Here is a 15474-nt window from a genome sequence, read left to right as displayed (position 1 = left end):
GTTCTAGCACACAGGAAGCACTGGTAAGAAAGAGTTGCCTTGTATACTTCATGTCTGCAAGTACATGGCAAGGATAACTAAACAGTCTGAGGTGCTTGACATCATTCCTCTATAATGAGCATCTCCTTCAAAGTTGCTCCCACACCCTCAGTTTAAATAGCGAACTGTGGGCAACACAAGATTTGAAATGCAATACCAACAGGCATGGCTTTCTTGTTTACGTTACCTAGGATAAACAGAAAAATTGGCTTATTTATTACTTTTTTTATGTTTTTTATTATGTTACAAACTGAAGTTAAGGAGAACTTGCAACCAAGTCCCACGAAGCACAGTGCAACATTGAAAGAGATGAAAGGAAACCGGGTTCGTGAACACCGAACCATTTTTCCCCTTTACGACTGATCTCTCTGTAAGACGGATTCAGGGACGGGCAAGAGGATAAAAATCAAATTAAAGCAAGTGTTGGAACTGTGAGGTGAGAGGCAAATGAAATAACAGCCACAACTTTTTTTTTTTTTTTTTTAACCCTAAGGGCAGAATGAGTAGGATTTCTGATAAATTTCGACAAGAAAAGAAGCAACATCCTTTTAAAGTAAATTCAAGCAGTGATTTTTCAACAAAGAGCAGAACTAGAACATCTTTCAATTTTAATCCTTTCACTACAGGTTATCTATACCACATTTTGGGTTAAGAAAACTGTAGAAAGTTAGTAATAGCCACAAGCTAACACCAAATGGTGGCACTCGTCCATGCTCCAGGATCCTGCTTGGCAAAGGGTGGACATCCATAGTACACTGCTCCCGGTCTTCAGTCACATTTTTTCTTCTTTTTTTTTTCCTTTTTTCAATTTTTTATTAACGCCACTGCGTCAGAACTTAGTTCACTGGTCGCTTTTCGCCATATTTCTTTGTAAACTCTTCAGCGTTCTTACAGAATTTTTTACGGTCTTTTGAGTATTCTTCAGCTAGGTCAGCCCGCAGAGGGTGCTCAGGTTGGGGGTCATTTACCAGCGCTATAAGGGACTGGATAACTGTAGAAAGATAAGAGCCAGAAAAAAGTGTCAAAGTCTGACTTTAGTACAAAACATACTTCACAAAGTACTTTTAATATAAGGAACTATAATGGACATGTAAATGCATGAGCAGCTGTACTGATCCCAAGTAATCCTGCAGAAATGTCTCCAAAGCTGTCAAAAAGTAGAGATTGTGCATCTATGTTCACCACAAACAGATTGTCGCAACACATTTATGTAATTATATTGGATGCCCCGCCCCACTAAACTCCAGGTTTAACAACCACGTGGTGAACAATGTATCAAATATCCAACAAAGTAATTGGCCAATATCAGCTGATTCTGCCCCCCTCCCCCCACCGACTAGAATTAACTCCACTTGCCTGTGATTTTGGTACTGTACTATCATGCCTTTAAACAATTCAATTAGTCTTTCTGCTGACCAAAAAGGATTACAGTTGAAAATATATTTTGTAAAAATCAGGACATCCACCTTTTTGGGATTCAAACACCGAATGCAGTACATATCTAAATATGAATTATTGATTAGCTGTTGCACTCCAATGCCCACAACTGCTATACTATTTTCCTACAGTCTAAGACTTTTTTTCTTTTCTTTTTAAGTGGTGGATTCTGGTCTCTGCTTCTGGTCCCTGCTTCTCCATGTCTAGCCCTGGCAGATCAACACTATTAATGGATACAGGATTTCTGCATCTTTCAACAGTAGATAGTAACCTCTAAGGAACACAGTCATCCCTGGCTGGGAGATTTTAATGGACATCCAAAGCATGACTACCCTTTGCAAAAAAATAGTCAAAGTTTCTAGAACTATGTAACATCACAGTGTACAGTCTGTGCATGACACTATACCACCATCCCATGTTGGGTATTGATCCGCGTTTTAAAGCTTGGTTGGTGTGTTGGATAAACAGGCTACCCACACTCCACACAATGTGATGCACAACCACTTTACAAAATGGATGCCACTATGTCTAAGCAGATATCCAAGACCGGTTTCTTGATCTGCCCAGCGAAAGACCCATGGGTTTAGGAGGAAATCCGAGCATTTATCTCAATCCATCCTTTGGAAAACAGTTCCCATCACTCTTTGTCGGAGACAAACTTTAGAAAATTCCAATAAGGACTGAAAACTACCCGTTTTGCATAGAATTTGGTATACTCCTATTGTGTGGCATGCAAGTCCACTGATGCCAATTCAATCCCCTTCAAAGGAAAGTGCTTTAGAAGACAACCCATTTAATTTATGCTGCAGGCAGTGAAAACCTAAGGTGGAAAAGGATATGGGTTAATTCTTGAAATGATTCTCCAACTTGCTCACACATTCCATGGAGCGTCCATTACCTCTAAATGCACGAATTAAAGTAAAGGTCTGGTTTAAAATCAACAATGTGAACTATCGTAAAATATTCCATCTCCCCAACAATAGACTACTTCAATGGGTTAAAATGTGTGTTTTGCTTAAAACTGAGAATATAAGTAACAGAACAAATCATCACCATCTTTATCAGAAGCCTAGAAAGATAGGTTCTCAAGTAAACTGGCATTGTATGACTTACCCTGATCGGTTTTGGTAGCTGGCTTCCAGTTTTCTGCACTAATTACCGGCAGGCAAACCTGACCTTTTTCATCGATATTTGGGTGATAGATTTTTGTCTTAAAATTGATCTTAGGTGGTTTGAATGGGTACTCTGCTGGGAAGTTGATTTCAATCCTGAAGGCTCCTTTGTCATACGGAGGATTGTCCTGCACAAGAAAAAAAGGTAACAAATTACACACCAGGGTGACCTCACCTGCTGATTTATAACTAAGTGCTATATAGTGATTACTAGTGCAGTATTGGTCATGCCTCTATAGAAAGCATTCAAGCTCCATAAACGGTAACTTTTTATTGCTTAGACTTAAGTTTTAAATTTTACATGTGGTAAAAAAGCTGTAGTTTGTTAAAAAATACAGAAGTTTCAGCTTTTCATTGATTTTTTTTTTTTTTTTTAAATAAAATGTCTGCTCAATAATACATATGTGACTTGGACAAAACTACCTGGGAATCAAAGCGTGCAATGTTTTAGGATTTTGACAGTTTAAAATGCTACCGAACTAAGGTGTAAAAAAAATCATTTAATGACTGCAAAAATCTTCATTTCAAAAGGGTTCATTTACGAGCAGTGCATTTCTAAGATACCCTCTGAAAGTGCTTTGCATACAAAATTCATTGGCTTTCCCCTCCCAATTTTCATGCTTGAGATGGTACAAACATAATTCAAATTTATGTGCACTACAAATTTACTACAGCTTTGCTTTACATCTTGGATTTTAAGAACTTACTACCTTTTTTGCGCTTACACTTCTACAGACATTTCACGTTTCCAGTTTGTATCCAGCAGCAAAGTGTGCTTTACAGAGGAGTTGAGTGACAGAATGATACTTTACATATTTTTATTAAGGAATATATAAAGTGTAGGCTTACACCCTCTGTGACAGTTGAGCCCAATATGCATCACCAAGTTTTGAGTTATATTTTGGGATTGGCAGCAGGGAGTTAAGGAAACAGACATATGTGGGAGAGATCAACATACACATTTAAATTGCACTTGAGGGCCAATGTCCAAGGACTAATAGCCTGACAGATTAAGGTCCATGTGACCTTTAAAGGAATTGTGCGACAAGCTGTTTTTTAAAACTCTTTCCTTTATTTCAAAATGAATGTGAACGACTGACAGCCAGGGAAAGCACATTTCAGAGCACAAGGGCAATTCTCAAAAGGCTTACTAACATATAAATCTGAATTTTGAGCTAGACTATGGGTTGGCATCAGCCCAAGAGAGGACATTGTTGTGCGAGTAGTCTGGCTTGTGTTGCCTAGGAAACACTGTAGCTCATGAAAAAGAGAAACAAACCAAAAAGCTAGAAACATAGATTAGTTAAAATGGGGATCCCATGAGTAACGTTCATTTGACTTGTGATAAATTAGATTGTCACTTGGGAGAATGCTTGTGTTGTCCTGGAGGCAGCACTGATGACCAGGGTATTTCACCCAATGAAAGAAAAAGACGGTCTGTACAATGACTCAAAACAAAGAAAATTAGTATGGTTTGATCTGGTGGAGAAAAGAAAACTGAAAGTTTGAGATTTCTTTCTTATGAAATGTGTTCTTTTGATGTCATCCGGGCATTCATGTACACATCAGCACATTGGCAACTAATCAAGCCAGCTAACTAACTAACCTGAGGGGGGGGAGGGGGGCTTTGAACAAGCCATCATGGGTCAAGATGTTGAAAACATTATTGGGTCTAGTCATACAGAGATTCAGTGTTTTATCCAGGGAGAAAGGGAACGTCCAGAACTACCTGGTGTGGCGTGGCTCAAGAACAAGACCACAGGCCATAACTATTATCCCCTTGTTAGCTATAGAAAACCATGGTGTTTTGCTGTAGGGTCAGCCAGATCAATTGAAAGCTGCAGCTTGATAAAGCCGCCTTCTTACTCTCAGTGAAAGATGATGCATCAGATTTTGTCAGGCCCACATCCTTTAATTTCACCACTTTGTTACGCAGACAAATGCCATACACGGAGAACATGAAAATCTGTGCACCCATTTACCCTCTTGCAGAGTAAAGAGCTAGGCTGGTGACCCCTTCTCCCCTTACATCAGCAAAGTCCACAAAATGGTCTTCAATGAGACATAATAAACCTAATATCAAGGAACTTATACACTACTATTTATGCCAAACTTTGAGCAAATTCCAGCATATAAAGGGCTAGTTAAGTGTTATGCATTTTGCCTACCAAAGGAGAAGAGAATGCTGCCTTTGCAGAGTTCTGTTTTTAAAGGGCAGCGTTCATGATCTTAGAACACACAATAGTTTTAGGTAAGCAATACCAGTATTTTAGCTGCAGTGCTGGAGCCTGCGTGCAACTGTCAGATTTTCAGTTTGACTACCGTGTCGTAGCCAATTCGAACTTCCTACTTTGCAGATTAAAAAATTGAGAATTAGTGAGTGACAGTCAAAAATCATACCACCAACGGACTAATCAAAAAGCACTTAGTCTCCTGCTTTAACCCCACCAACCCGAGAAACACTGAAATGTGTGGCATTTAGGACTGAGGTACCAATGAATGAAGTATGGCTGGGAAATTAGATGAGAAATCACAGCAAACAGACAAAGCTTTACATATAAGAGGAATGTATTGATGCTGATAACAATGTTCTCCATGACACAATAAAGGCTTTAATAGACCAACTTCCCTTGTTACAGCAAACTATTAATGAGATGAAATTGAGCGAACTGAATATTAAGGCCTCATTATGTAGTCCTTGTTTGAGGTCAAATAACCCCAACCCCATTGGATACTGGTGGTACCAGTGACTTACAGGATTACTGAAGGGGCTGTAACGAGGCCTTTGAAGATAATATGGGACTGTAGAGAACACTAGGAAACAGAAACTGAAGGGGTAATTGGACCATGTAGTTAGGAAAAGCTAAAAAAGCGGTCTGAGCACAATATTTTTCCTTGAAGGGATCATACATGCCTTCAGTGGTTTACTGAAGAGATTTAAAATGGGAAGGCCATAGATACATTTTGGAAAAACATTTGTAGGTGGGAGAATCAATATCCTAAAGGTCAAAACACCCCTCTTAATTTATCATCAAATTAAGGTTTGCAGGAAAGAAAAACGTTTTACAGGAAAAGTGTTGACCTAGGTAGAAAATAGTTAAATCATGTTTTTAGCAGTCTATGCTAGGAAACAATAGATAAGACAGTTCTACAAAGGTAAACGGCTTGCGAAGGAAAACGATTCATCTGCATTCTTCACTGTGGTGGTATTTGGAGGTACTTGGAACTTCACTGACCCCCAAGAAAATGCAGGTGACTGTCCCAGCAAGGGAGACTAAGTCAATGGATCAGGTATAGTTAATGCCTAGTTAGAAAAAAACACCTCAATACTTGTTAATGTTCTTTGAGTGTGCGTGGGACGTCTTCTGCAGGAGTTACTGAATACTTTATAAGTAATGCGTAACGATGCAGCGCACCACAACGATAGTTCTTCTTGACTGAGCGCCACTATGGGACTGCTTCCGCAGTGGAGATCAGGAGTCAGTGACTCATCCATAGGTAATGCTTAGTTCAGTTCGTTCAGCATTGTTACATTATCATTTTTCTTACTTACAGTCAGCTACTGTATTGACAGCAGAGCTTTTAATATCTTACATTTATCACCTCTGTGACATTGAGTGTTGTGTCGGATCCTGTTTGTGAATGCTATTTGAAGCATTTCAAATAATACTCTATGGACAGGTTTCCCACGGTTGGTCATACAACATTACATTATATTGAGAAGTCCTTTCAAACTGATAATTCACAATTTAACAAAGCATTGCCTCCTCCAATGGCTAATTATGGGCACGACTAATCAAAAGTTTTCACACATTGTCAATGGAGAAATATGTTGATACCCAAGGGCCTAATGTATCAAAAGAGTAAGAAGCATCTCTGCATGCAGAGGAGCACTACATGCTAAGCAACACACGCCCCCTACGTGGCACTACGTGGCCTCCTTCCATTCAGGACAATGTTTTTTATTAAGATTTTCAGCTTGAATGGTGAATCCGTGGCAAATGACCATGCTTGCAGCTTTTGGACGTGGACATCGTGTACAGGGCATGTTAGGGCTGCACAAGATTAGTAACGCCAGGACTAGCATGCTCCATAGCTTCACTCCGCTGCATGGTGTATACATGGCACATTAAACATCATTCAAAATAAGACAATAGCCTTTTCATCTATTCTTAGGCCACATTCATGTGCAGACCATTATCAGACAGATTTTACAAGCTGAATTAGATCAGGGTATCGAATACATTACGATTCTGTGTCAGGACCGGAGGCTTCGGATTATTATTATTTTTTTTTTAAATAGATTTATTGGGTTTTAAATGTTTACACATAGTATTTCACAATTACATTTTAGTGCCCCCTCTCCTCCGTCTTCAGAGGAGAGACAGCCACAACAGGATAAACAATAGTGGAACAGACAATTCTCATACAACAACATAAATACACTGAACTCCCACCACCTTACACATAGAAAAGCCTTTTGTATAACACGAATGCTAGGTCTGCAAACCTATGTAGATGCTGGTGTTTCTTTTCTCTTACTCTCAGCCCCAACAAACATGATTTGGGGTCTGCTACGAGTGTCAGGCCTGTTATTTTCGCTACCTCCTCTGTTAGGCTACTCCATTCCCTGTGTATATGGGTGCATTCCCATACCATATGATAGAAATGCGCTCCTGAGGTGCCGCACCGCGGGCAAGTCGGCGTTGAGCCAGGGAACATACGGCTTATCCTAGCTGGGGATAGGTATGTTTGATGCGTGTAGTTGAATTGTGTGTAGCGAAACCTGGAGTTTCTAGACACCCCTCTTATGTGATAGAGAGCTTTCAGCCACTCCTCTTGCGGGATCGGGTCGGTAAGGACTGCGTTCCACCTGTCCTTTGGCCTCTCTAGGTTGAGCTCGGAGGATTTGTTTAGTATTTTGTACAGATTCGTCACTATTTTTGTTTGATTATCGTAATGCAACATGTGGTGCAGAATAGGAGAGCTCACATCCTCTTGCTCGGAATGTACTGCCTAAAAACCAAACGACCCTTGAAGAGAACCAAAGACTCGTCCACAGCTATTTCTTTGCCTGGAACATAGACCCCTGAAAAACGATCTACAAAATGATCAAGGACAGGCCTAATCTTAAAAAGACGGTCATAATCAGGGTGATCTCGTGGCAAGGCTAATGCATTGTCAATAAAATGCAGCATCCTAAGAAGAAGCAAATACCGATTACGACTCATTGTTGCAGGAAATATAGCTGTTGCCATCAAGGGACTAGTAGACCAATAAGAAGCCAGTGACGGCTTCCTTATCAACCCCATCAAAAGAGTCAAACCTAAAAACCTTTTCATCTCCTCCAAATTTGTGGGAATCCACTGGGCAGCTCTAGGGTGCGGCCTAAGTCTAGCAGCGTTGTCCTTCAAATACTGCTCCGCATACAAATTACTCTGCTCAACAATCTCTTCCAAAAACACATCATCCACAAATAACTCAAAGAAATTGACAGGCAAAAAGTTCTCAGTATTGACTCTACACCCTGGGAGACCACTAAAGGCAGGCAACTCTGGCTGCTCCATGTTTGGGGCAACCCAGAGTTCAGGTCTTCTAACGGGAAACCTTTCAGCCCAGGTTGCTGCACTAATGGCACATCAGTGTCCTCTGAAACAGGCCCCTCATCTGCACTGAGTGTGGCTTCCTCATCAGAAGATTCCTCTCTGGCAGAAACTTCACTGCCAGAATCCCTCACTTCCTTCTCTGCCTCAGATGCAGAGTCAGTCTCATAATCATGATCAGACAATGACTCAAAAAGCATGCCAACAACCTGCTGAGCGGTCATCCTGTGGCTAGCCATGATCTTTCCTACTAAAATTAACTGGACAAATGCACCACCAACAACCAGCACTGTGTAAGATAAGTAATAAAGTGTAGCTTTATTAGTAAGAGTTATAAACTCAAAAACTATACCGCTCACTTGCCTGAAAAAGCTTGAATCACCAGTAACTACAGACACAGCAATCACCAGTGATATCCCACTAAAAAGAAAGAAAGAAAGAAAAGCAAATTAGAAATAAGACAACACAAATATCATTGTGCACAAATCTAAGGACAATTTCACACAAACCTGCATTTACTACACCACCTACAAACATGTCATTCATGCATGGCAACAATACTCCTTTGGAGTAAATTGTTTTTACTTACCTAAAACATGCAACTATGCAAACCGCAGGTCAACCACCGCCAAAACCGCAAGGAGCCACAGCAAGCAAAAGCTTTGAACTAGAACAAAAAGGAGGAAAAAAATTATCACAAATGCAAATACTTTGTCAGTTGACAACCATCCCACCATCAAGCATTTAGAAATTGGTGCCTAAGTGGATTCTGCCATAGGGGCAGATGGGCCTACTAAAAAATAGGCCTATCTGCCCCAAGGAGGGCAGAAAATACCTTTAATAGTGTGTCCCCAAGGGCCCACCCCCAAACAAAAAACAAACCACACACACACTATCCCTGGTGCCTATGTGGCTTCTGCCCCCCTTGGGGGCAGATGGGCCTAAAAGAAATAGGCCCATCTGCCTCCAAGGGGGACAGAAATGGCCAATAGTTCAATGCCCCCCTTGCCCAAGGGGATGCCCCCACATAAATAAACATATTTAAAAACAAAAAAAAAACCCTGGCAGATCAGCCTAAAAATAATAGGCTGATCTGTCCCTAAAGGGGGCAGAAATGGCCTTGGTACACGTGCCCCCAAGGGGTTGCCCCCCCTCCACAAACACACACACTATCCCTGGTGTCTAAGTGGCTTCTGCCCCCAACCTAAAAATAATAGGCCGATCTGCCCCCAATAAAGATGCCCCCAAAAGGGAGCGACCCTTGCCCTAGGGGCCGCTCCCAAATACAAGTATTTACAAAATAGTAAAAAAAAAAAATCCCTGGTGTCTAGTGGATTTATTGGCCTAAAAATAATAGGCCGATCTGCCTCCAAGGGGGGCAGAAATGGCCACAATACAAGATGCCCCCAAAAGGGAGCGACCCTTGCCCAAGGTGCCGCTCCCCGATTGCAAAGTTTAGAAATATACAAAAAAAAAAAATCCCTGGCATCTAGTGGGCATTTCTGCGGCCCGATCGCAATGCGATCGGGCAGCAGGAATTCTCAAAGAGACAAAAAGCCTTTCCTTTCCCCCAGTGCCTCTTTGGCCCAAACCCCCCCCACCCGCCGGAGGAGAAACTCACCTGTTTCTCCGTGAATCGCACTGGAAGCAAATGGCTTCCAGTGCGACCGGCACGGGGTAATGAGGTCAGCGCGCAATCGTGCGCTGCCGTCATTACAGGGGGGTGGGGGTGGAAGGGGAAGGTCTTCCCCTTCTATCCCCGCCTTGGGGGGGGGTGGAGGGGAACCCCACGGAGGGAGCGCTAGCGCTCCCTCCGGGCTCCATGCCGAGGACGTAATGGTTACGTCCTCGGCACAGGAGCACTGTGCCGCGGGACGTAACCGTTACATCCGCTGCACAGAAGGGATTAACTACAGCGTGTAGTCCATAGGGTCTAGAAGAAAGTGTCTTCACAGTATGAAATGTAAATCTGTTAAGTTCTTGACTTAAAATTGTGGTTCAGGTGAAGTATTTGTTAGTAATTCCATTAAGGTGATTAGAAAATTGTTGACAGCTGTGCTGTGTTGAATTACTCCTAGGCCACAAACCCTATAGGATGGTACAAAGATGATTGCATGATGTTGTCAGTGATGCCATCATTCATGTAATTTGAGACGTCATGAGTGATGTAATCAATTATGTCATTTAACATGCCATGAGTGATGTAATACGTGAGGGCGTAAGCAGTGCATGGCGGTGGTGCAAGTTATAATTAGGTCAGTGAACTACAAGCAGGGCCATGGAATTATGCACTGCTGTGGCATTTTCCATGTAAGTATGGATTTTCTGCATTTGCCACATAACCCACTATCAACTGGATAATCTGCAGATTATAAAAAAAACAAATTTGTTTCTAGTTCAAATTGATCCAGAACTACTAAACTTGTGGCGACCTCGACTCTACGAAAAGGTTGACTGCCCATCTTTCAGTTGCTTGTTACTGTATTTGGGTGTTAAACTGCTGCTTATTAGGTGAAACCTAAGCCCAGACAGTGTAACCATCTGAGCAAAAGACAAAATTATGAAGTAATTCTATTACAAAAAGTGTAGCATCAGGTCACATAATCTTCCTTTCTTGCCACATAATTTAGTCAGACCTGCCTCATGATTCAAGTAGAGCTAAGGGTAACTGGTGAATTCCAGTGTCTTTGTTTTTTAACGTGAGTTTTTCATATTCAATGGCCTAACAATAAAGTCACTTGGTTTTATTTATGTGTCATAGTCTCTAGACTGCACCATGCATAACGTTTAAATCTGTGTGTGTGCTTCTTCTATCCATGTTTTAAGCCAAGACTGAGTAGGAACCAGAAGTGCATGGCAGATTTCACCTGGAAAGCAGTTTAAAGGCTGAGCAGATTCATGTGAACCACAGTTGTTGCATGTAGACTTCTCAGTTCAAAACATGGCTGTTTTTATATTTACTAGGTCCTTAAAATCAACCCCAAAAAGTAGTGTGGGTAAGTAGTGACAAATCAAATAAACTAATACCAGTGGGACCATAACTTTCTTTTTTTCAAGCTCTGCACCATTTGAACTAGGGGTGGCTGTAGGCTGACCCCTGCCTTAAGGATGCACTTAGTTTTGCTGCCTATGGTAAAATCACAAAGAGAGTACAACTGTCACATAGGCTCTCATTATTCCAATGAGACTACTGGATTTTGAGCAGCAAGATCGTCCACGGTGTGGGAGACTGAGTCTAACCCACTATGGGTGACACTTGTCGCTCTAAATCTGGGTTTTGCTCCGGCTAACTAGCAGTGCCTCGTCTCTCCCAAGAGGTAGAGATGATTGGGCAGCAGAGCGCATGACATATTGCACTTCTCAGGGAAGTCGTGGTCACTCAGGTCGCATCTGGTTCTCTCATTCACAATTCGGTCTCATATATTAATGACAATAAAAAGCAGTATAAGTTTTAAAGACTGGTTTAGTTAAATGTCTGCATTTTAGATAGCAAAGCGTGAGCTGCAATAACCAGGACAACACAACATGACAATATTAAAATGGTGATGAGGAGAGTGAAGTATAAGAATAACGCTATCATATTGTCACTAGAACCTATGGACTATTTCCTGTCTAAGTCATAATCTGAGCACAGCATGTTAAGCTCTAGTTCTGCCTTTCAGGTTCCCCTGGCAGTTCCCTGGCTGGAATCTCCCTCTCAATGTGTAATGGGACTAGGAAGTGTTTTTTTAATAACACAGCTGATGTTCTAAGAAAATGTCCCTACGTAAGGATGTGTATTTTCTATGAATGTTGGATACTAAGGGCCATATTTATACTCCGTTTGCGCCGAAATTGCGTCGTTTTTTTTGACGCAATTTCGACGCAAAACTAACGCCAACTAACGCCATATTTATACTATGGCGTTAGAGGCGAATAGCGCCAAAGTTCCCGGAATGTGCGTCATTTTTTAGCGTGAACCCCTTCCTTGCGTTAATGATATGCAAGGGAGGCGTTCCCGTCTAAAAAATGACTCCCAGGCCTTTACGTGGTATTTATACTCCCGGGCAAAAGAGACGCCCGGGAGTTGGCGTGGCTAAAAACGGCGCATTTGCGCCACTTTTTAACGCCTGCTCAGGGCAGGCGTTAAGGGGCCTGTGGGCTCAAAATGAGCCCACAGGTGCCCTCCCATGCCCCCAGGGACCCCCCCTGCCACCCTTGCCCACCCCAGGAGGACCCCCAAGGATGGAGGGACCCACCCCAGGGACATTCAGGTAAGTTCAGGTAAGTATAATTTTTTATTTTTTTATATTTTGTTTTGGTGGCATAGGGGGGCCTTATTTGTGCCCCCCTACATGCCACTATGCCCAATGACCATGCCCAGGGGACATAAGTCCCCTGGGCATGGCCATTGGGCAAGGGGGCATGACTCCTATCTTTACAATGATAGGAGTCATGTTGATGGGGGATGGGCGTCGTTAAAAAATGGCGCAAGTCGGGTTAAGACGATTTTTTCGACGTAACCTGACTTGCCCCATTTTAAGACGCCCATGCGCCATTTTCCCCCTACGCTGGCGCTGTCTGGTCTACGTGGTTTTTTCCCACGCAAACCAGGCAGCGCCGGTCTGATTGCGCCGTCTAACGCCATTCCATAAATACGGCGCCCGCATGGCGCTTCAGAATGGCGTTAGACGGCGCAAAACTTTTTGACGCTAAACTGCGTTAGCGCAGTTTAGCGTCAAAAAGTATAAATATGGGCCTAAACTTCTACCACATTCACCGACAATGTACCAAACTGTAGCCTTGACTGAAGCACAAAGTGATCAAGAATGTCTTATTTGGAACACAGTGCTGGGCTAAGCAAAACAGTTAGATAGATGAAAATAAAGCAAGACCGTAAAACTGGTTATTGTAAAAAAAAACAATGCAAAGCTGAATAAAATATATCTAGGTCAAAGTGCACAGCGGCCTAGTGTGTTAAACTAACGTGCATGGAGCTATAACTAAAATGGCTACACAACACAACCAGCTGCACAAGTGCATATTTTATTATTTTATTTTAGGCATTTGGTAGAAAAAAAAAAAAACATGGCTTCCTGGATCAGCGAATTTGTTTTGAGATGCATTCCTTTTGCAGTGGAAGCACCTCAAACAGAAGTTGCTTGTTTGAAATGGGGTTTCTGGTTGGCTAGGGTATGCACCTAAGCAAGACAGAACCCACCACTCTAGTCAGGGTAAGTCAAATGCACAGCGTAAATTAACCTGCGCTCACCCTTTGGTAGCTTGGCGCAGAGCAGTCAGGCTCAACTTAAGAGGCAAGGTGTAAAGTATTTGTGTAACACTTAAATTACAATAATCCAATGAAGCCTCCACAAAAAGCCTCCACACTGAGATGGAACAATAGAGAATATCTATCTGGTTAAAATAAGACCAAAATGATAAAAGTCCAATCAATAGATCAAGAGATATGTGGGTTTAATGTTACCAGGCTAGTCTCATCGAGAATGACAGTGCTAAGAAAATAGCAGGTCTTCCCTTGAAGGAACTATGGCAATGTTCATAGCGACTAATGCGGGCTGGGCTTGTGGGCCTCGTTCCGGTGGGTAGGTGAATCTCAGGGTCCCGGCGTGGGCAGGCTCAAGACACACTCAAGGGACTGCGCTGGGGCCTCATTGGGCAGGACTGCACACGGTGTGAGATGCGTGTAAGGTGGTCTTGGCCTGGCTGACGCTGCTGAGGTTCTGCATTGCCTGGCAACCTCTCTGCTTCTTTGAGCTGGCTTCCCCTGGGGCAGTGACATGGTGAGAGGAGACAATGGAACAACAGCCCATGCACAGGCAGGGCGGAGAGTGATGATAATCGGGTGAGAATGCGGCTCACGCTCAGAAGTCGAGTTGAAGCACCACAAAGTCTTGAAGAGCTACTCGCGTTCGGGGCAGCGCAGCAGATCCAGGAAATGCTGCACGTACACCAGGGCTGAGAAGCAGTGCGGCAAAGTCTCAGGGCGCCGCACACGCACTGAAACTGAAAAGTGGTATAGCCAAGGATGGTAGCACTATGCTTGTGCTGAAGTGGGAAAGCAAGGCAGTGCTGAAATAGAAAGTGTTAAAGCGCTCCACACGCGCTTGAGTCCCAGAGGTGCAGGGGTGCTGATCCTTATAAGGCAATCTTGTAGGTCGATAAGAAGTAGTTACTGAGTTCTTTGATGTCCCTGAGACCTCAAGGAGAACAGGGGGCAAGCCCTTGGAGTCACTCTGGGGTGTTTTTCACAGGGCAGAGATCAGCAGGCAGCAGCGCAGTACAACATGGCAGAGTGGTGATCCTGGCAGCACTGCAGTCTTTTCACCAGCACAGATTCCTCTAAGTCCAGAAGTGTACTGTTTGAGTGGGTCAAGAGGCCCAGTACTCATACTGACAAGTACCTTTGTGGGGCGGGGGGGTTGGAAGGGGGGCTTAAAAAAGAGTTCTTGTGAAGTGCATAGGTCCCCCTTTCAGGTCAGCCTTGGCTCCAGACTGCCAGTGGGAGGTACTCAGCCCCTTTGTGTGCACTCTAGTCACCACCCTTTGAAATGTAAGTGCGAGCCCTTTCCAACCTCCTCCCCTGGAAGACCCATCAGTATGCAGATATATCTGAGTATCCTGTGTTGGGGGGAGGGGAGTGTCGGAAAGGAATGCACAAGTGTAGCTGCCACCTAGCCCAAGCCCAACGTGTATTGGAGCTAGGATGTAGGCACACAGGGAAGAAAGTTCAGAGAATTCCCCACTTTCTAAAAGTGGCATTTCTGAAACAGTAATAATAAATCCGACTTCATCAGTTAAGAGGATTTATTATTACCATTCCAATGGTACTAAACATGATGCATCTACACCTCTCAGATCAGAAATTACATCTTAAAGATTTTATAAGAAATTCACAATTGTGGCCTATGAGAGGGGCAGGCCTCAGTTATGAAAAATGGCTTTAGTCGTTTTTCATCACTAGGACATGAAGAACTTAAGCGGTACATGTCCTACCTTTGCTTACATGGCACCTTGTCCAATGGGCTACCTAGGGCCTACCTTAGGGGTGACCTATATGTAAGGAAACTGGAGTTCTGGGCTTGGCAGGAGGTTGCCAAGGCAGGGTGGCACTGAGACTGCAAACAAGCTCTGCAGTGGCAGGCCTGAGTTGTTTACAGAGCTACTTAAGTGGCTGGCTCAATCAGTGCTGCGGGCCCACTAGTAGCATTTAATTTACAGGCCCT

The 15474-nt window shown here is 43.0% G+C and overlaps 1 protein-coding gene across 1 annotated transcript; it reads right to left on the bottom strand.

The window, feature by feature from the left end:
• Nucleotides 1-249: 249 nt before the first annotated feature.
• LOC138265184 (ubiquitin-conjugating enzyme E2 L3-like) lies at nt 250-4626 on the bottom strand. Its single transcript, XM_069212726.1, has 3 exons — nt 4515-4626; nt 2590-2823; nt 250-1030 (listed from the first exon to the last, which is right to left on the bottom strand). Exons 1-3 carry the CDS (start codon nt 4624-4626, stop codon nt 876-878), a joined length of 501 nt encoding a protein of 166 aa, XP_069068827.1. The 3' UTR covers nt 250-875.
• Between the last annotated feature and the right edge of the window lie 10848 nt (nt 4627-15474).

This window comes from Pleurodeles waltl, chromosome 11 (genome assembly GCF_031143425.1).
Source record: "Pleurodeles waltl isolate 20211129_DDA chromosome 11, aPleWal1.hap1.20221129, whole genome shotgun sequence".
NCBI lineage: Eukaryota > Metazoa > Chordata > Amphibia > Caudata > Salamandridae > Pleurodeles > Pleurodeles waltl.
The sequence above is the reverse complement of the archived record's forward strand: the minus strand, read 5'-3'. Positions and strand labels throughout refer to the sequence as shown.